Source organism: Salvelinus namaycush, chromosome 4 (assembly GCF_016432855.1).
Source record: "Salvelinus namaycush isolate Seneca chromosome 4, SaNama_1.0, whole genome shotgun sequence".
In the NCBI taxonomy this organism is placed as follows: Eukaryota; Metazoa; Chordata; class Actinopteri; order Salmoniformes; family Salmonidae; genus Salvelinus; species Salvelinus namaycush.
In genome coordinates, this window is record NC_052310.1 from 63,659,942 (window position 1) to 63,682,349 (window position 22,408).

The following is a 22,408-nucleotide window of genomic DNA, read 5'->3' on the forward strand; positions in this document are numbered from 1 at the left end:
GCTCTACAGTTTGTCATAGTCCAGTGTATTCTGTGATGCATTCAATCATCATTTACTGTCCCAGTCTACTGGTGATGGAAACTGTGTTTTTCAGAAATATTGCACTTAAACCCAACATAATATAGTATTCAATAGAAGTTGACAAAGTTGCATGAGGTTGAAGTGAGGTTACTCTTTCCTGTTTGTAAGCTAAAGTCCTAACTTGGGATTTGTGTGCCTAATCTCAACCTGAATAATACACTGTCAACTAAATATTGTTGCAAAGGTCAGATTCTTGTTTAAGTAGCTAACTTTTGTAACTCAAGTCAGATGTCAGCCGTGGCAGACCTGCACCTGTTGTAGAGCTCTATTCCCCAGAATGAGACACAGGAGAACCAGATCAACCATCATGTCCAGTTAGAATCACCTCTAATACAAAGGACTGAGCTTATAAATGGATATACCCTTGTGTGTTTATATTGTGATGTAAGCGTCTTCCTCTCCTTCCTGTCCCGTGTATTCCGGTGACAGTGAGCTGCTCTTGCTCCTGGTGACATACTCACTGTTGCAGGTTCACCCCCCGGTAACGGCTCAGCCTCGTCCCCGCCCCCGGCCGTCAACGACAACCGGCCAACCGGTGACAACCTGGACACCATCCTGTTCCAGCTGCGTCAGGTGACCCGTGAGAGGGACGAGCTCCGCAAGCGCCTGGCTCTGGCATCGCCCGGCACCACCTTCGATGACTGCAGGTACAGACAACCCCAATCCCCCTTACCACATAACTGAGGAGAGGGCAGAGCAGAGTGGAATGTCTTTATTCTGTACATCAATGTATTAATGCAGTAAGTAGTCAAATACAACATCTAGACATAAGTAGAGTAGATTGTCTTCATACTGTACTATACACCAATGTCTCCATGCAACAAGTAGTCAAAATACAAGATTTAGACATAGACTGAGAATACATTCCAGCTAGTCATTAAAGTTAAGGTAGCCTACAGCAGAGTAAAAAATACTATTCAGCCATTGTTGTGTTATCCTTAAGCACACATACACATGGTTAGCGGATGTTACTGTGAGTGTAGCGAAATGCTTGTGTTTCTAGTTCTGACAGTGCAGTAATATCTAACAAGTAATCTAAAAGTTCCCCAACCACTACCTAATATACACAAATCTAAAGGGATGGAATAAGAATATATCCATATAAATATGGATGAGCAATGGCCGAGCGGGAAATGCATATGAGTAATGTAAGATATGTAAACATTATTGAAGTGGCATTGTTTAAAGTGACTAGTGAGTTTATATATAGGCAGCAGCCTCTCTGTGCTAGTGATGGCTATTTAACAGTCTGATGGCCTTGAGATAGAAGTTGTTTTTCAGTTTCTCGGTCCCAGCTTTGATGCACCTGTACTGACCTCGCCTTCTGGATGATAGCGGGGTGAACAGGCAGTGGCTCGGGTGGTTGTTGTCCTTGATGATCTTTTTGGCCTTCCTGTGACATTGGGTGGTGTAGGTGTTCTGGAGGGCAGGTAGTTTTCCCCCGGTGATGCGTTGTGTAGACTGCACCACTCTCTGGAAAGCCTTGCGTTTGAGGGTGGTGCAGTTACTGTACCAGGCGATGATATAGCCCGACAGGATGCTCTCAAGCCTCCTGTTTCCTGAAGTCATTGTACAGAATCAGGAGGGATGCACAATAGTGAGTTCATCTCTCACAAGCAGACTAGTACCTTCAGGGAAAAGGTTTAGGATCCGATGATGATATTAGGGAAGTTTTTTTATACAAGTCAACGAAGTGTATGTACAGACACTGCTATGAAAAGTAGTCTCTAGAAAGTTGCATAGGCCAGCCTCTGACTTGAGTGCAAGCAAGTCTTCTGCCCTCAGTGTCATCTGATTAGTAATGTTGATGGGTAGGCCTAACCATCTGGTAAACACCCTGTTCTGTTTATGAATGCTTTCTTGAGTTCCGGGTACCAGGTCGATTTAAAAACGCAATTCAGAACTGGGAGGGACGCCTAGTGGATTTGACCTGTGAGAGAAAGCACTGACAGAGAGGGAGGAAGATGTATATACATTTTTTAGTACCAGTCAAAAGTTTGGACACCACCTCATTCCAGGGTTTTTCTTAATTTGTACTATTTTCTACATTGTAGAATAATAGTGAAGACATCAACACTATGAAATAACACAGATGGAATCATGTAGTAACCAAAAAAGTGTTTAACAAATCAAAATATATTTTATATTTTTTAAAGTAGCCACCCTTTGCCTTGACAGCTTTGCACACTATTGGCATTCTCTCCAGAGAATGCCAACCAGATTCATGAGGAATGCTTTTCCAATAGTCTTGAAGGAGTTCCCACATATGCTGAGCATGTGTTGGCTTCTTTTCTTTCACTCTGCAGTCCAACTCAACCCAATTTAGATGGTTTGGAATGAAGTCGGGTGATTGTGGAGGAGAAGTCATCTGATTCAGCAGTGAAAGAAAAGAAGTGCCCATAGCAGCCACTTCTTCTTGTTTTTAGCTGATATGAGTGTGGTTTTCTGCTGCAAAACCACTGTTGTACTGTGCCGTTATTTGTCTTTGTAAAAAAATATATATATTTTTTTAAACGCTCTGTGCTCACAGGGAAAAAAACTGCTGCTCCAGATTTTCTCCATTCATTAAAATTACAATTTAACCAACATCCATCTGTGACTACCTGGACCTACCATTTGGTTTTGAAATATTGAAACCAAACCATATGGATTTGAATGAAAAGTATTTGACATGGGAAGGTGAATGTAAGAAGCAAACAATTTCAACTAGGCTACATGTCATATTAAACAGCATATAAACACTCTAAATAGGTGAGGAGCCAGACAGGCAGCCTAAGAAGGAACGAAAATGAATTATTTAAGCTTTATTATTTCAAGGCTGTAGCCTACAAATAAATACATTGTGATGCATTTGCGATTGACACAATAGGCTGGTAGGGACATAAAGCGCTCAGCATTTAAACAATATTTTGTTGTATTAAATCATTGTAGTCTATAAATTGCGCATATAGCCTGTGACTTAGAATTCAATACAAATTAAACTAAAAATCACTTAGTGCCTTAGAATTCATTTTTAGAAACACGAGATTGGCCAGTCTGTGGCTTCAGGTTCATGCGATGGTGTCTGGAGAGCCGGCCAGCAGCAGAGAATATCCTCTCCACACTTGCAGAGCCACTGGGGATGCTGAACACTCTTTTGGCCAGGCTGGACAGATGCAGACTTGTTGTTTTATTCTTTTATAGGTAGGGATGAAGGTTTTTAGGCAAAATAACCCAATCACAACGGAAAGCTCCTTGAATGTGGGAATATGCCTGGCCTACTGGGCCAAAATCAATTATGGCCTATTGTATAGATAATAGAACAAAAATGAACGAAACATTTAAGAGATCAGATTTTTTGTTTATAAATACTTTGCTACAATGACAGACTTAGCTAGCTACCCAACTCGTTCCTTTCTTTTAGCATGTGCACATAGTAAGTACACCATCATGCTTTTGGGAAATGGGTCTTTTCAGATTCTACAAGGATTCTTTATTTGTGGACACTACATCACCACACTCCCTCTCTTGCTCTTGGTTCTCATCTTTGTAAGTCACCTTGATTTTAGCACCTGTGTTTTTTTCTTCATGAAAATATTTAGCGAACTTCATGACAGTAGCTAAAGCAAGTGACTATAGCAACACACAAGTAGACTACAAATATGAAATTGGAAGTGGTGGGAAGGCCAACGCTCCAGCCTTTGGGAATCTCGCGCCACGCTCCAGTCAAATTGGGCACGCTCTGCTCCTCGCTCTGCTCCACTCACATACTCTGGTTTGGACGCTGCAGACAGAAGTTGGCAGATCGGCTGTACCGACTTCAGACGAGTCCCGTGACGCTTGTGGGGGTCGTAGAGCAAACCGTTTGGACTCTACAGAGGTTTCCTAGGGGAATACCAATTTTCAAGATGTTTGATGGTCTGATAAACAACGCTGTAGCTCGGCCACCTTCCACCGCAGATGCCAAACCCCGCCATTGGTGGATGCGGTGGATTGAGACGCAGCCCAGGCAAAAACGCATCTAGGGGATGGGGATATTTTTATTATGGTAATTGGATTTCTGCGGGGGTGAGAACATCAACTAGGGGGTTAACTGACATTGGGCTTACTTTGTAGACAAGGTCTCGGGTTGTTTATGTGATGCATTACTCAGCTTATGTTCTTGTTTCCCCAAAGGCCGAATTCCAAAGCCAGCCACGACTACGAGCGTCTGAAGAGTCAGTGTATGCGGGCCATGGCAGACCTGCAGTCTCTACAGAACCAACACACCAAGACTCTGAAGAGGTGTGAGGAGGCTGTCAAGGAGGCTGACTTCTACCAGTGAGTACCACCATCATCGACACTGATTTGGCTGGCTGGTTGGTTGGTTGGTTGGTTGGTTGGTCGACTGACTGACTGGTTAGTTAGTTAAAAGACATGAATTGTCTGGGTGACGGTGAATGTTTAGTAGTCCTTTGAGAACACTGCCCAGTCTGTCAGGAATCATCTGTTAGTCCAATAACTCTTTCTGAATAGACTGTTGTAATTAGATGGGAATAATTAGAGGTTTTATGGCATCATTGTTTTACTCATTTACAGACTGGAGAAGTGCCAGGTGTGGCAATTACAAATTGAAGGAACATTTATGTGCTAATGAGTCTGTTTCCATTTAAGTGGAATAGGGATTACCTAATGTGAATTAAGGAGTTGTACAGCAATATCTTTTATAGTCAACTTGACATGACTTCATTTATAATTATGTTCTATAGGGCTACCAAACACAGCACTAAACCTACAGTAAGTCTAGCCATCATGCTTTTAATCTGGTGGGTTTCCTTTGTACACACTTACTAGGGTAAACATAAACTCTTAAGAGTACCACACATGTACAGTTTTGCAAAGTTCTATAAGGACAATATACAATATGTGGTATTAAATCCAGGCATGTAAGGTGTGTGTGTGTGGGTCACAGTGAGACAGACACAGGGTGAGAGATGAGGATTATCACTCCACTCTCCAGCAGGCTTGTGTGTGATTGGATGTAATCCCCTGTCGCTGTCTGTCCAGGAAAGCAATCAAACAGAATGTGTTAATCTCCCTCCTAACCTCTGTCTGCCTTGTCATTGACTTATATGTTCACTGGGGGGAGGAAGGAACATGTATTGCAATCAGTACTTATTGAATAAACTCAACTCAGGTCTGCAGAGAGGTTAGTATGTACTTTCACTTTAACCTGCCTTTTGCAGACAGCCTAGAAATTGCAATCTGCTGTATAACTAATGTAACCTCTTGGTATTCTTCCCTCCCCCAGTTTTAACCTCTCCCTCTTTGTCTCCAGTATGCTCCACAGTCGTGTGTTAGGAGATCAGTCTCAGCTGAAAGAGGAGCTGGATGTGTTGAGGAGAGACAACACTCAGCTGGTCAGGGAACACAACCACCTGAAGCAGAGCTGTGAGGAGCTCCGCAGGCTGCACAGCGAGGACCAGAAGGAGGTGGCCGACATGAGGCGGCAGCAGCAAGAGGTACACGCGCACTCACACACACAAGGTTGCTGTGACCTATACTGGGTTGCTGCGCTTTCAGAAACCCACACATCACTGGAGAAGACTGCGAGCGCGCACACACACACAGCTGGGAGATGCATACAGAGCACTTCTGTAAAGGGCAGTGTTGCAGAACAAGGTCATTGGCTCATGTAAAGGGCATGTAGGCAGTAGGCACATTCCCCTTCTACCCACTGCTCCTGTGTTCACAGATCTGTACGTTCAGGAGAGGTGTTTAAACTCACCAGTATAGAATACTATGGCTCCATCTCCTGCATACTGCCACACCTGCTCCCACAGTAATCACTACAGACTCCAGCAAGCCTTACATACACCACACACTCAACTGAACACACAATAACGTCGGGGATGTATTTACATTTTATTAGTGATTTTATGATTGTGAAGGGCCAGCAAAAATGAAACCTAAGGGTTAGTTAGTTACACCATAGTACCTAAGGCTCCATTTACACAGGCAGAACAATTCTCATCTTTTGCACAAATATTGGTCTTTTGACCAATCAGATCCTTTGCCAATAATTGGGGAAAATATCAGTATTGGTCTTCCTATGTAAATGCAGCCGAATAGTCTTGAATAGTCCATATACTGCAGCTGCTCACTGTTGCCATCTGCTGACTAACTGGTGTAAAAGGAATCAATGTCATTCTGCCTTGGTTATGGTTCCAGTGGCTTGGTTTGGTTTCCACATGCTTCAGAATAAGTAAATAACCACAGACTATCACCCCGAAAAAATACATGTATTAATTAAGTAAAGCAACAGCAAACTTCGTTCATCGTTGTTTCAGCATGGTGCTTGAAACACCAAAATGGTGGTTTTGAATATATGTCAACTGTACATAATAAACTTTATTTGTATTGCACAATTCATACAGAGATGGCAACTGAAGGTGTGCTTAACTGTATGTGCTTGTAGAAAATCATCAGCTGAATGACTGTCCTTCCTCCAGGTGATGAGAGAGAACGGTTCATCAGAGGTTCTCAACAAGCTCTATGACACAGCCATGGACAAGCTGGAGGGGGTGAGGAAGGAATACGATTCGCTGAGTAAACGCTACAGCGAGAAGGTAGCTAATCACAACACGGACCTGAGCAGACTGGAGCAGGTGGAGGAAGAGAACCGCCGATTACAGAAACAGATGGACACGTTGCTGAGACAACGAGATACGGCTATACACTACCAACAACAGTGCTCTACGTCCATGAGGAGGTAACAGACAGACACACTGCTGAAACAAGACATATATACACTACCAACGACAGTGCTCTACGTCTGAGGTTACACACACACAATGCTCAACCCAAGATACATGGTTATACACCACACACACACACACACACACAAACACACGTATACACTACTACACACCTCACCATCTTCCTCTCCCCAGGTTTGACTCTGTACAACAGGAGCTGAACAAGTCTTCAGGCCAGAACAAGGAGCTGCAGAGGGAGATGGAGCGGCTGCAGTCGGAGGTGACACGCTGTAAGAACTTCCAGCTGAAGGCAGTAAAGGACTGTGAGAAGTACAAGGAGGAGAGGGACTCTGTGTTCAACGAGTACAGGCTCATCATGAGTGAGAGGGACCAGGTCAGAGATGCATATAATACATTATGGTTTCCCAGACACAGATTAGGGCTAGTCCTGGATTAAGAAACTACTTTCCATGTATCTACATTGAGTATGTTATTATACATTTTTTCAGGACTAGGCTTAATCTTTATGCAGTTGTTCATCCCAACGTTTTTATGATAATACAATAATAAAACTTAGCAATAATGAAGAGGTTTATTAAATTCTGGGTAACAGGTGATCAAGGAGCTGGACAAGCTGCAGACAGAGCTGGAGGCTGCAGAGGCCCGCCTCAAAAACACCTCGTCTGAAAGGATGGTGGCCAGCGAGGAGATGGAGGCTCTCAGACAGGTACAGGTCAATGAATCATTTTTATCTATCAGTCAATCAAACACCTCGTCCGAGAGCTTAATCAATTATTTAAGCAATCTATCGATCAGTTTATTAATAGTCAGTCCAAACACTTAGAGGGTGATAGCCAGGGAGGAGATTGAGGCTCGCAGACAGGTAATCATATGTTAACCAATTTAATATATTTCAATTAATTTCACTTTATTAATCAAACTCACCTCGTCTGAAAGAATGCTGGCCAGTGAAGCTCTGACAGCTGCTCGAGCAATTAGCTAAATTTGTCGCTGCCAGATCAACCAAGGGATTTTGTGATTGTGTTATGGCATTAAATCTGATTTGATTGTTTGTTTTTTAGGAGCTGAACTCGTCGTTGGTGGACCGGGACAGGGCAATCTGTGAGAGGAACGAGCTGTTGGAGAAGTACTGCCACGAGGTGAAGGACAAGGCTGAGGCCCAAAAGGAGCTGAGCCAAGCCTGTAAAGACATTGAGACGGTCCGGGAGGAGAGAGACGTGGCCCGCAAGGAGAGGACAGAGGCCATCATACAGAGAGACCAGCTACTGAGAGAATACTACCAGGCGCGACAGGTAACATTAATACACCTGAAAACAACACACGCACCTTACAGGTATGATAAACAACTGTATTAGGGAGAGGACCGAGGCTGTCAAAAGGTGACAGCTCCCAGCCAAAGGTTAGACACATGATAAAGAGCTTAGAGGATCCCATAAACTGTCAACCATTTGGATTATGTCAGTTGCATGACCCTAAAGCGGATTTAGTGCTTTAGACAAATGCTGCTTCTGCTCCTGACACTTCCCTGTTCAGACCACTAGATGGCCCCCCCTACCACGGTTTTACACTAGAGGAGTCGGGATGCTTAAAATCTGTGATAGAAATCCCAGTTGAAGGATTCCCTCGCTACTGATTTCGGAAATTCTACAACTAGGTTTTCTGAGAAACCTGGGAACTTGTAGACAGTTTCAGGAAATTTGTTTTTGATATCTTGAAGTTTCATGTTTTGAAAGTGGCTAACTAGCCTTTGTCTGTGTGTGTGCCCGTGTCTGTCTGTGTGTGTGCCCGTGTCTGTGTGCTCGACAGAAACAAGACTCAGCCACCCTGGACATAGAGCGGGCCAACAAGGAGATTGAGGTGTTGAGGAAGCAGTACGAGGCCATGTCCCAGGAACTAAAGGAGGCTACGCAGGAGGCCGAGGTGGCCAAGTGTCGACGTGACTGGGCCTTCCAGGAGAGAGACAAGATAGTGGCAGAGAGAGAGAGCATACGGTGAGAGAAAGCGGGAATAGTGGCGTAGGCTCTTAATTCCTCTTTCCTTGATTCCTTGCATCTTCTCTCTCTGCCTCCTTCTGAAAATGCTTTGGAGTAGAAGGTCCGAGAGGAGGACTCTTGCATCTTCCCTAATGTGTTTTGAGAAGGAGGCATGGAGAGAGGACGCAATGAATATTAACTGACTAAACTGTGCTGATGCTTGATGATGTCATATCCTGCCCCTTCAGGACGCTGTGTGACAACCTGCGTAGGGAGCGGGACCGGGCGGTCAGCGATCTGGCCGACGCCCTGCGTAACCTTGACGACATGAGGAAGCAGAAGAATGACGCGTCACGGGAACTGAAGGAACTCAAGTGAGTCCCAGAGCGCGCACACACAGAAAATGTCTGGCCTCCTCTAAATAACCTTTTTCAAAGCTGGTAAGAATATAGTTGAATAGCCCTGGTTTATGAGGTTAATTACACACACATACCATACCACACCACACACTTTCTCAACCCCCTTGTAGTGATGTGAAAAGCTCCCTCTACTGGTCAGTGTGTGACTGCCATATTCAATTCTCTGTCTTTTCTTTGAGAGCTCATCCTCCTTTCCTGCTGACGAAGAAGAAAAGAGTAACATTTAGGTTTTCAAGTCAAGTCAGACCCCCTCTAGGCATGCCTCATAAGGACATAATGTATCTTGGTGACAGTCAGCCACCATAGGCCTATTTCTCCTTCAGCCTTTCCTTTACACACTGTAGAATATGACTTTGCTGCTACTTTTTAGACTTTGGTAACACTTCCCTTGCAGCACTTTGAACGGTTGCTTTGCCCTATAGATATCTATGCAGACCTGCCAATATGCATGCATTTTGCGTACCAACTATGCAATTCTCTGTCCATGTATGCAGGTACGAGATCCGAGTTCAAAGTACGCAGAAATGAATAGGGCCTGATTTTATTTTAATTTTTTACATTTTAATCAAATATAACTCCACTGAGTAAATCTAACATCCCGATAATCGCGCTGCAACACACAGACATGTTCGGAGTTTGTGTCAACGGACATGGAGATTAATGCATCATTATTCGACGTAGCTACCACGTGTATGCCCCTCCTGTTTGTTGTGATGCTGAGTTCGCAACTGTCAGCTGTACGTAAACACATGGACAAATCCCCTTTCGACTCCGTGTGTTGTGGAAAGGTAAACTCTAATTGTTTCAAGCTAACGTTAGCGAACATAAGAGGGACATTCAGTGGAATCTAAAGTGCCAGCAGTTCACAAGCATTTGCTCGTGAAATGGTTAAATGCAAATACGAAAAATAACTGGTCGCATTTGTGCGAGTGTGATATACATTTAATTCTGCGTCCCATTAGTTGTATTTTCCACGTAACATTACGAGGATCACGCAACCCGATGGACTGTACCTGTAAATATGATCCACGTCACAAAAAGCATTACAAAAATATAATTAAAAATAAATATTTACATCTTGGCATTAAATGGGGTCGGGAGTTTAGGAGACTGCGTGATGAAGAATGAATGAGTGTCTGGTATTAGCTATAGAGGCAATGCTTCTAAAATGTCTTTGCACTAGATTTGATATTTTATCAATTTCGAAAATCTGAAATGATCTATGCGCTGCAAATAAGTACAATAGGCACCTTTACATAGGCTGAACCGGCGGACTCTTCTAGCGAACAACGTTCAGATTCCCTTTGCGGTAGCCTACTTAAGCTTTGTGTAGCCAGTTTGCGGTCTGTGTCGACTCGATCATCTGTTTTTGTTTTTATGTTTTCAAATTGATTTTTTTTTAGTGTTGATTAGGAACCGTGTCTAAAAAGCCAATACCTGTGAGCTGGTCCAAGTGATTGGCCCTGTTTGAGAGGTGACAAGCGTTCCTCTACTATAGAGACTAAACTTGGGGGCATGTGCTAAGAAAAACGTTATAGATAATTATCTCCGTTCTGCGCTCTACATGTAATGGAATAAACATGCAAACAGTCTGCTAATTCCACAAAACATATTTATTTTATATGTTCTGTACTTATCAGTATGAATCTTTTATTTGTGTTTTGTAAATACCTTTTCATAGGACTGAACTGAACCAGGTGTTATCCATAATGTTTGTCTAAGCACATGTGCTCATGAAAAAAAAGTAAGGTAGGTTGTGCAATAACAAAATTGGCAGCTAATTTAGCAAGTCATTGTTATTTCAGCCAGTCAGTAAAGCTATGTCAGACGATGAGAGTGAGGAGACTGAAAGAAACAGACCGGGCAGTAGCTACATGCAAGTTGAATCTCCAATTTGCTGCGTGTCTGGTATTCTAAAAAGTTCGACAGGGTTGGCAGGTCTGTCTATGGTGCCCTATAGATGTAGTTGTACATCATTTAGAAACTCTATGAAAATGCTACAAGGCACACGTTTCTGCATTTAGCAGATAGTGTACATGCACTCAGTGACATGTAGATATATCCTGCACACTGTTGTGATGTGCTCTGACCTGTGTGACATCACTTCCTGTGGTCAGAGAGAAGATGGAGAGCCAGCTGGACAAGGAGGCCAGGTTTTGTCAGCTGATGGCCCACAGCTCCCATGACTCCGCCATCGACACAGACTCTCTGGAGTGGGAGACGGAGGTTGTGGAGTTTGAGAAGGACAGGGTGAGTCTGGAGAGACACTATTTTCATTGATTTGAATGATTATTTGACTTACTGTTGATGTATCGATTTATTGGATGGGTGAATGGATGGGATTGACTGATTGATCAGATGAATTCATTTCCAGCAAATGTTAAAATCCAGCTTAATAAAGGGGCTCAGAACTGATATGTATGTAGATAACCAGTATGTTTAACTTTGCTGTTTTCCTGCAGGATGACATGGATTTAAAGGCACTTGGGTTTGACATAGCAGAGGGGGTAAACGATCCATATTTACCAGGAGATTGTGGAATATTTGTGACAAGAGTGGACAAAGGAAGTATTGCAGATGGAAGGTTAAGGTAATTCTCTGATTTGTAACATTTCTGGAGGTTCAAGTTCAGGAACCCCTGTTCCTCATCTTCATCATCCCCAATATCACATTTTTACTTCCTGCTTTTCAGAGTGAATGATTGGTTGCTGAAGATAAATGACATGGACCTGACCAACAAGGACAGGAAGCAGGTGGTAAAGGCAGTGCTTAACAGAGGCGGGCTGATCAACATGGTGGTTCGCAGGAGGAAGTCCCTGGGAGGAAGGCTGGTCACCCCTGTACACATCAACCTGATCGGACACAAAGGTAACACTTTTGTGGCACTCCTGGTGTGTATTCATTAGGAAACCATTTACTTCAAATGTCAAATGTTTTGCAAAGAACACAAGAGTTTCTATTTGACAAATTCAGGTTGGTCCATCCCCTTTCTTTCTGTTTGCTCTGTTTGCCTCCGTCTGGTTCTTAGAGTAAACTGTAAATCACTGTTGCTCAACAAAACAACAAATCAACTAGAACAGGCGTATTCATCAGTCGGATTATGTTGCAAAAAGGTTTGGTCTGTCAAACGGTTTGCATCGGAATTCGACTAATGAATACACCCCTGTTCTTGTTTTAATGTTTTGTATAATGATTGATTGGGTAATTGATTTGATTTATTGATTCAGTGTTTGGTTGTATTATGTCGTTTGTATGCATTTGGTGTTCTAGTACAGTATTTTAATGTAACACATTGCTTATCACAAGATGGTCTTTCATAAGATTCCTTAAATAATATCTCTTCTCTACTCCAGACAGTGTTATAGGTCTGAAGTATAATACTTACACTACAGGTCAAACGTTTTAGAACACCTACTCATTCAAGGGTTTTTCTTTATTTTTACTATTTTCTACATTGTAGAATAATAATGAAGACATCAAAACTATGAAATAACACAGTGGGGCAAAAAACTATTTAGTCAGCCACCAATTGTGCAAGTTCTCCCACTTAAAAAGATGTGAGAGGCCTGTAATTTTCATCATCGGTACACTTCAACTATGACAGACAAAATGAGAGAAAAAAATGCAGAAAATCACATTGTAGGATTTTTAATGAATTTATTTGCAAATTATGGTGGAAAATAAGTATTTGGTCAATAACAAAAGTTTATCTCAATACTTTGTTATATACCCTTTGTTGGCAATGACAGAGGTCAAATGTTTTCTGTAAGTCTTCACAAGGTTTTCACACACTGTTGCTGGTATTTTGGCCCATTCCTCCATGCAGATCTCCTCTAGAGCAGTGATGTTTTGGGGCTGTTGCTGGGCAACACGGACTTTCAACTCCCTCCAAAGATTTTCTATGGGGTTGAGATCTGGAGACTGGCTAGGCCACTCCAGGACCTTGAAATGCTTCTTACGAAGCCACTCCTTCGTTGCCCGGGCGGTGTGTTTGGGATCATTGTCATGCTGAAAGACCCAGCCACGTTTCATCTTCAATGCCCTTGCTGATGGAAGGAGGTTCACTCAAAATCTCACGATACATGGCCCCATTCATTCTTTCCTTTACACGGATCAGTCGTCCTGGTCCCTTTGCAGAAAAACAGCCCCAACACATGATGTTTCCACCCCCATGCTTCACAGTAGGTATGGTGTTCTTTGGATGCAACTCAGCATTCTTTGTCCTCCAAACACGACGAGTTGAGTTCTTACCAAAAAGTTCTATTTTGGTTTCATCTGACCATATGACATTCTCTTCTTCTGGATCATCCAAATGCTCTCTAGCAAACTTCAGACGGGCCTGGACATGTACTGGCTTAAGCAGGGGGACACGTCTGGCACTGCAGGATTTGAGTCCCTGGCGGCGTAGTTTGTTACTTTGGTCCCAGCTCTGTGCAGGTCATTCACTAGGTCCCCCCGTGTGGTTCTGGGATTTTTGCTCACCGTTCTTGTGATCATTTTGACCCCACGGGGTGAGATCTTGCGTGGAGCCCCAGATCGAGGGAGATTATCAGTGGTCTTGTATGTCTTCCATTTCCTAATAATTGCTCCCACAGTTGATTTCTTCAAACCAAGCTGCTTACCTATTGCAGATTCAGCCTTCCCAGCCTGGTGCAGGTCTACAATTTTGTTTCTGGTGTCCTTTGACAGCTCTTTGGTCTTGGCCATAGTGGAGTTTGGAGTGTGACTGTTTGAGGTTGTGGACAGGTGTCTTTTATACTGATAACAAGTTCAAACAGGTGCCATTAATACAGGTAACGAGTGGAGGACAGAGGAGCCTCTTAAAGAAGAAGTTACAGGTCTGTGAGAGCCAGAAATCTTGCTTGTTTGTAGGTGACCAAATACTTATTTTCCACCATAATTTGCAAATAAATTCATTAAAAATCCTACAATGTGATTTTCTGGATTTTTTTTCTTCTCATTTTGTCTGTCATAGTTGAAGTGTACCTATGATGAAAATTACAGGCCTCATCTTTTTAAGTGGGAGAACTTGCACAATTGGTGGCTGACTAAATACTTTTTTGCCCCACTGTATGGAATCATGTAGTAACCAAAAAAGTGTTAGAAATATCAAAATATATTTTATATTTGAGATTCTTCAAAGTAGCCACCCTTTGCCTTGACAGCTTTGCACACTCTTGGCATTCTCTCAACCAGCTTCACCTGGAATACAGTCTTGAAGCAGTGCTGAGCACTTGTTGGCTGCTTTTCCTTCACTCTGCGGTCCGACTCATCCCAAACTATCTCAAATTTGGTTGAGGTCGGGGATTGTGAGGCCAGGTCATCTGATGCAGCACTCCATCACTGTCCTTCTTGGTCAAATAGCCCTCACACAGCCTGGAGGTGTGTGTTGGGTCATTGTCTTGTTGAAAAACAAATGATAGTCCCACTAAGGCCAAACCAGATGGGATGGTGTATCGCTGCAGAATGCTGTGGTAGCCATGCTGGTTAAGTGTACCTTGAATTCTAAATAAATCAGACAGTGTCACCAGCAAAGCACCATCACACCACCACCTCCATGCTTCACGGTGGGAAATACACGTGGAGATCATCCATTCACCCACACCGCGTCTCACCAATACACGGCGGTGTGGGTGAATGTCCATTGCTCATGTCCATTGCTCATGTTTCTTGGCCCAAGCAAGTCTCTTCTTATTGGTGTCCTTTAGTAGTGGTTTCTTTGCAGCAATTTGACCATGAAGGTCTGATTCACACTGTCTCCTCTGAACAGTTGATGTTGAGATTTCAAGTAACAGACCTCTGTGAAGCGTTTATTTGGGCTACAATCTGAGGTGCAGTTAACTCTAATGAACTTATCCTCTGCAGCAGAGGTAACTCTGGGTCTTCCTTTCCTGTGGTGGTCCCAATTAGAGCCAGTTTCATCATAACGCTTGATGTTTTTTGCGACTTTACTTGATAAACTCAAAGTTCTTGAAATATTGACTGACCTTCATGTCTTAAAGTAATGATGGACTGTAGTTTCTCTTTGCTTATTTGAGGTGTTCTTGCAATAATATGGATTTGGTCTTTTACCAAATAGGGCTATTTTCTGTATACCTCCTACCTTGTCACAACACAACTGATTGGCTCAAACGCATTAAGAAGGAAAGAAATTCCACAAATTAAATTTTAAGGAGGCACACCTGTTAACTTCTTATTGGCAGGTGGGACGGTAGCTTCCCACCTGGCCAACATCCAGTGAAATTGCAGAGCGCGAAATTCAAACTACAGAATTATAAATATTTAACTTTCATAAAATCACAAGTGTAATACATCAAAATAAAGCTTAACTTTTTTGTTAATCCAGCCGCTGTGTCAGATTTCAAAAAGGCTTTACGGCGAAAGCACACTATGCGATTATCTGAGGACAGTGCCCCGCATACAAAAGCATGAAAAACATATTTCAACCAGGCAGGTGCGCCACGAAAGTCAGAAATAGCGATATAATAAATGCCTTTACCCTTGATGATGATCTTCTGTTGGCACTCCAAAAGGTTCCAGATACATCACAAATGGTCCTTTTTTTTGATAATGTCCTTTATATCCATAAAAACTCAGTTTAGCTGGCGCGCTTCAGTCAATCCACCCAGTTTCCCTCCATCAAAATGCAAAATCCCAAACGTTACTAATACACTTTTCCAAACAAGTCAAACAATGTTTATAATCAAACCTTAGGTACCCTAATACGTAAATAAACGATAACATTTAAGACGGAGAATCATTAATGACGGAGAACGCGTTCTCTTCCACGCGCTTGGAAACACTATAGCCCAAATAGGAGCCACCTAGAAAAACTACATTTTCTGGCTCATTTTTTTCAATAACCAGCATGAAACTCTTTCTGAAGACTGACATCTAGTGGAAGCACTAAACTGCAATCTGGGAGGATTTCGCCTTATAATAAAAGTGACAGCCATTGAAAACAGTGGTAGGCAGAATTTTTTTTGGGGGGTGGGGGTTTTTGTCCTCGGGGTTTCACCTGCCATATCAGTTCTGTTATACTCAGACATTTTAAGTTTTAGAAACTTTTGTGTTTTCTATCCAAATCTACCAATTATATGCATATCCTAGCTTCTGGGCCTGAGTAACAGGCAGTTTACTTTTGGCACGCTTTTCATCTGGACGTGAAAATACTGCCCCCTACCCAAGAGAGGTTAATTGTAATGCATTCCAGGTGATTACTTCACGAAACTGGTTGAGAGAATGCCAAGAGTGTGCAAAGCTGTCAAGGCAAAGAGTGGCTACTTTGAAGAATCTCAAATATAAAATATATTTTGGTTGAACACTTTTTTTGGTTACTACATGATTCCATATGTGTTATTTCATAGTTGTGATGTCTTCACTTGTATTCTAACGTCGGTGTTATAGGTCTGAAGTGTCTAATACATATTGTATTCTCCTCTCTACTCCAGACAGTGGTATAGGTCTGGAGAATGGTGTGTTTGTGACAGCCCTCGTCCAGGGGAGTCCTGCTTCCAGAGAGGGATCTCTGACTGTTGGAGACAGACTTATCGCTGTGAGTCCTCCTCCACCACCTCCGTTTCTCCTTGTAATTTTCTTCCATCTCCTCATTTTCCTCATAATCTTCATCTTCTTCATTCCTGTTCTTCTTCCTCCATCGCCCCCTCCTTCTCCACCTCACCTCCTTATCTTCCTCCTCCTGTTTCTACTCCTCCTCTCTTCCAAACTCTACCTCCTCCTTTTCCTTCACCTCCACCTGATTTGACCCCTGTTCCATTTCGGTCTCGTGATTTGGTGACAGAAATAATGTTTGCCAGTCATCACTTTACCTGGCAGAATGACCTTCTCTCTAATCATGATCCACCTACTGAATCTGCTGTCATAATCCTCCAGGTCCTTACTGTGAAGTTCTGCTGCTTAGTTAAACCACTGGGCTTAGATATCTCCCCACTCACCTTTTTAATGGCAGACCAAGGCTTGTCTCAAATTGCACCCTATTACCTACACAGAGTACTGTTTTTGACCAGAGCCCATACGGCCAAGGTCGAAACTAATGCGCAATATATTAAATGGGGTGCGCACCCGTTGACACCCTCAACTTTAATAGTGAAGCCTGGCTAGCTGATATGGGACATGATAGCTAAGTGTTGGTGATTAGCAAACATTAGACCAGATGCCTGCAGATGTCAATCATGGTTGTGTATCGTCTTATACCATGTCCTTGTAGTCGTTTATAACTTAATGTAGCAGGTTATATTTCACATATACAGATATGTTTAATTATGTTAGTAAGCGAAGGACTTGAACATGCTGAACCAACAGTGACATATGCAGTCAGTGCACAATTTTGCATATGTCACAGCTGCACTCTTAATGCTCATTACTTAGACTAGACTCCCCAGATGGAATAACATGTTTCAAAGAGTACTGTTTAATTTTAGGTGTTAAAAGTTCACTAGTCTGATCTCTTATTTTTTGGGGGGGTGGGCAGCAGGTAGCCTAGCTGTTATTGTTGGGCCAGTAACTGAAAGGTTGCTGGTTCGATTACCTGAGCCGACAAGGTGAAAAAATCTGACGACGTGCCCTTGAGCAAGGCACTTAACCCTAATTAGCAAGGCTGACCCTGTAAAACAACACATTTCACTACACCTATCGGTATATGTGACAAATAATTTTGCTCAGGCTTGAATACCTACTTTCCTGTTTCCTCTCCCTGCGCTCCTCTCCTCGCTGCAGTGTTTTATAATTCATCTCAGGCCTATTGTCATGGAAATGTGGGGATTGAGAAAGGAGTGTGGGGGTGTTAAAGTTCTAAGAAGAACCACTGGCCTAGATTTTCTAATAGTATCCCACTGCAGCAGCAGGCAGACCCAAATCTCTGGCACTGAGTTCTTCAGGTGCAGGGGATCTCTATTTGGGGTTAGGGTAGTTGAATTCTCAATCTCTCTTGAAAGCAATACCACCTAGCAAAACTGTATGTGTGTTTTAGAAGGATGTGTGGGAAGTGAATAGTGTGTGTACACTGTTTTTTATGTGTCCTCTGTTTCCCCCAGATCAACGGCATCGCTCTGGACAACAAGTCAGTGACGGAGTGTGAGACACTGCTGAGGAACTGCAGAGACTCTCTCAGCCTCTCTCTCATGAAGGTGAATCTAAACTAGCTCCTCTACTAAACTCCTTGAATGCACACTAGCCTCAAATTAGACTAAAGACAAGTTCTCCTCCAGTCAATGTGGTGCCACATAACAGCCTTATTTTAACATAGGGCTTTGACTTGAAGGTGAATCTAAACTTCACTGCCCGCTGGCCTCAAATCAGCCTTAATTTAGACTCCAGTTCTCCTGAAGTCCATGTAGTGCCATACACTGCAACACCCTTATTTGATGCTATAGCGGGCACTCTTTTTAGGACAGCGACTGACTTTCTCAAGAACAAACATGTTAGATATTACTGCACTGCAGTGACTAGATTCCTGGATAGTGTGAACTTTATTTTTTGGAGGAAAGTTTAGAGTTTAGGAAAAAAGGAAATGTGTGTTTACTCGTCTAGTGCTATTCCTAACACCCCCTCTATCTCTGTCCTCTATCCTTTTATGTTCCCAGTTCTTCCCTCACAGTTCGTCAGGCCAGAACATCTTCGACAGCCTGCGCGAGTCATCGTCCAACAGCCGTCTCTCCGAGGTCCACTCCAGGAACAGTCGTAACCTCAAACACAACAGCTCCACACAGACAGACATCTTCTGCCCCGACACAGGTGGTAGTGGGGGAGGTGGTAGTGTCAATGTCCAAGGAGAGAGGAGGAAGAGCAGGGGTGGGGAGGCCGAAGAGGGGATGGGCCCGTACGGGGACGTCAGGAAGCCCTTCTCCACGGGGTCTCTCCACGCCACCAGCCTCCGGCCGGCCTCTGACCTCGGTCTGGGTCCCCCGGGCCGCTACGGCCCCAGTGCCTTCCAGGAGTGCTGCTCTGGGTCCCCCTACGCCAAGCCCCCTCCACCCCCCATGACCTATGACCCCTCTAACCCCCCCGACTGCATCACCGTGGAGACCACCCTGGAGAAGAAACACAGCGGCGGTACCTGGCCGAAGATGATCGTAGGCGGGATGTCTGTCGCCGTGGATACGACCACAGCGACGACTCCGACCCAGCTGTCCATCTTCAAGTCACCTAAACAGAGGAAGTCCATCTTCGACACGGACGCCTTCAAACCACGGCCTGAGACTGCTCCCCCGTCTTCCAAGATAGAGTACCTGTTGCCCTGTCAGCTGGTGGCCCATTCCCCGCAGCCCTCCAAGACGGAGTCTCTCTCCTCCTCCTCTACGGCCACACCCACCCCTCCTCCGCCGCCTACCCGTAGCGATTCGTTCAAATTCAAACACAAACAGCAGAGCAATTCCGCCTCCGACTGCACGCTCACCTCCGGCGGTAAGGGGGAGGCTGTTTCCATGGTTACCGGGGAGGGCCACAGGGAACGAGAGAGGGAACGAGAAAGGGAGAGGGAACGAGACAGAAATGGGAACCACTACTTCCTGGATGGGAAAGTGCTGACATCGAGGAAGTCATGTGATGAGGACATCGGACGCACCAGGGGGGAGGAGCCTGAGGTGAAGAGGCCCCGCCCTAAATCAGCACCAGCTCTCCGACGCAGGATGACCCCTCAGTCCATCACTCTGCCCTCCTTCCAGGTCTGTTTGATGTTAATGTATAGTGCTTTTCACTAAGGCTGGTCACAATAGTCTGAAGTGGCTTCCTCGCTTCTCCTCTCCATATACATTAAAGAACTGAACAGGTGAAGTCATCCTCTAATATGTTGTGTTCACCTACCTAGCCTATGATCAAGGAGAGGAGACAAGAAGTGCATGCCACTTAAGACTACTGAGATGCACCTTATGTCTCATAACACTTAATATAAAAAGAGAAACACCAGCACTGTGGCCTCGCACCCAGCCAGTACTCCAGGGTGATACACGGCAGCCTTTTTGTGGCAGTATTTACAGCCCTTTCTGTGTGTGCCTCGCTACCAGGCTGCCTCAATGGTGATTGATGCCTCTGTACAGAGCTCCAGGCAATATGCAGCCCAGGGCTCAAAGTGCTGAGTCCGGGGGCTGTGGTCTCATCCCAGCACTCTTACACAGCTCCTTCAGTTTACTTCTCATCGTTCTCTTCTTTTTGTTTTTGGTCATTGGACTGTGACTGTGGTCCCACTCTGAATTGGGTCCTTCTCCTTATTCTCCTACTCTTTCTGTTCCTCATCATTAAACCCATTGATTTCTGTATCTGTCAACCATCAGAGCTACTCCAATGACGATCACTCCCCAGAGCCCAAAGAGATGCTTCGCTCCTCTCCCAACCGCTCTCACAGACACAGTGTGGGCTTCGTCTCCACCGTCTACAACAGTACCCTGCCTGCAAGTGAGTCACTCACACACTTTCCTCCTTTTTAATAAAAAAAATCAATAATTTAGCCCCTTTTTCTCTTCGATTTCGATTTGTCTCATTGCTGCAACTCCCTAATGGGCTCAGGGGGCGAAGGTCGAGTCATGTGTCCTCAGAAACATGACCCGCCCAACCGCGCTTCTTAACACCTGGGCGCTTAACCCAGAAACCAGCCGCACCAGTGTGTCGGAGGAAACACCATTCACCTGATGACCAAGGTCAGCCTGCATCCGCCCGGCCTGCCACAAGGATTAGCTGAAAGCGAGATGAGCCAAGTAGTCCCCTGGCCAAACCCTCCCTTAACCCGGATGATGCTGAGACAATTGTGCTCCGCCGTATGGGACTCTCGATCACGGCCGGTTGTGACACTGCCCGGGATCGAACTCGGGTCTGTAGTGTGACGCCTCTAACACTGCGATGCAGTGCCTTAGACCGCTGCACTACTCAGGAGGACCCATAACACATTTCTATCTGGAGCCTCTCTAGCCAGTGTGTGTTGCTCCTATTTAACCGGTGTGGTGGTTGTTGTTCTCTAATCAGTGTGTGTGTGTGTGTGTGTGTTCTATCAGACTCGGCCCATCGTGGCCTGGCCCCGTGTCCAGCGGTGACCGCAGTGATGAGGAACCCAGTCTACACAGTCCGCAGCCACAGAGTCCACACCAACAACTGTCCCTCTGTCTCCTCCCAGATCTGCCAACACCAGCACAACAACCAACAGCCCAGGTAATTACCCCAGACAGAATAACTACCCCGAAAATCAGGTGGAGCCCAGTCATTCCCCAAGGGGGCAAATTATCGTTTAGTCTAAATTATTGGCTTGAAAATATGACATTGCTTTTAAGTAGGCAAATATTTAGTAGGAAACAACTTGGTCATCATTATGATGAAGGCAATTTTTCTTTATGGCAATGTTGCCTTTAGTAAGGTAAGTTAGTTAAAAAATACCTTGCAATGCTAATGTTAGCTAGCTGAAATCCGGTGCTCTCCCCTCAATCTTAGCTAGCTAGCTAATGTTATACTACATCTAAAGTCAATCTGATGACATTACAATGATGATCAAAGGTTCTCCTACTAATTAGTTGCCTCCTTTGGAGATGTCGTGCTGTTTGAGAATGTATTGATTAACACGTTCAGTCGTGCACCATTCCCTAAGATGACTTTCATAAAAAGACGTTAGTGACGCTATGTTCAACCCATGAATTATGTAGGAAGAGTGTGTGTGTGTGTCAGTCCGCAGCACCAGGGGCGTCTGAGCCTGGACCTGAGCCAAAAACGTCCAGCAGCAGACTACTCCGAGTCCTCGTCACGCAGCAGCCGCACCTCCCATGGTACCAACTCACTACCCTCCAGTGCTCGCCTGGGCCTTGGTCAGTCACCCATGCACGCACGCCACATACACGCGCTTGTGTTATACATGCGTGCGCACACACACACACACACACACACACACAAAATACTTATATTATACACACACACACACACACACACACACACACACACACACACACACACACACACACACACACACTGATGGACTTTTCCTCTATTGCATCAGATTCTTCCAGTAATGTCCAGTACCGGAACGAGAGGATAAAGATCCCCTCCACTCCCCGCTACCCTCGATCTATGCTGGGCTCTGACAGAGGTACATGCATGGATGGATGGATGCATAATTGAACAAACAAATTAGTTAACAAAAATATTGATGGGTGGGTGGATAGACAAATTAATGAATTAACAAATGAGTGGATGGATGAATGAACAC

The 22,408-nt window shown here is 44.2% G+C and overlaps 1 protein-coding gene across 2 annotated transcripts in view; it reads left to right on the plus strand.

Annotated features, from left to right (window-relative positions):
* LOC120046722 (disks large homolog 5-like) overlaps positions 1-22,408 on the plus strand; it is a 55,016-nt gene that overhangs the window by 17,164 nt on the left and 15,444 nt on the right. For both annotated transcript variants that reach the window (XM_038992176.1, XM_038992177.1), the window contains exons 3-21: positions 551-728; positions 4,237-4,380; positions 5,378-5,561; positions 6,552-6,811; positions 6,993-7,191; positions 7,411-7,524; positions 7,880-8,110; positions 8,625-8,809; positions 9,040-9,165; positions 11,328-11,460; positions 11,673-11,800; positions 11,903-12,078; positions 16,662-16,765; positions 18,264-18,356; positions 18,813-19,892; positions 20,499-20,619; positions 21,213-21,366; positions 21,874-22,010; positions 22,199-22,288. In XM_038992176.1, the coding sequence (XP_038848104.1) occupies positions 551-728; positions 4,237-4,380; positions 5,378-5,561; positions 6,552-6,811; positions 6,993-7,191; positions 7,411-7,524; positions 7,880-8,110; positions 8,625-8,809; positions 9,040-9,165; positions 11,328-11,460; positions 11,673-11,800; positions 11,903-12,078; positions 16,662-16,765; positions 18,264-18,356; positions 18,813-19,892; positions 20,499-20,619; positions 21,213-21,366; positions 21,874-22,010; positions 22,199-22,288 (3,837 nt within the window). The remainder of the gene's footprint in view (positions 1-550; positions 729-4,236; positions 4,381-5,377; positions 5,562-6,551; positions 6,812-6,992; positions 7,192-7,410; positions 7,525-7,879; positions 8,111-8,624; positions 8,810-9,039; positions 9,166-11,327; positions 11,461-11,672; positions 11,801-11,902; positions 12,079-16,661; positions 16,766-18,263; positions 18,357-18,812; positions 19,893-20,498; positions 20,620-21,212; positions 21,367-21,873; positions 22,011-22,198; positions 22,289-22,408) is intronic.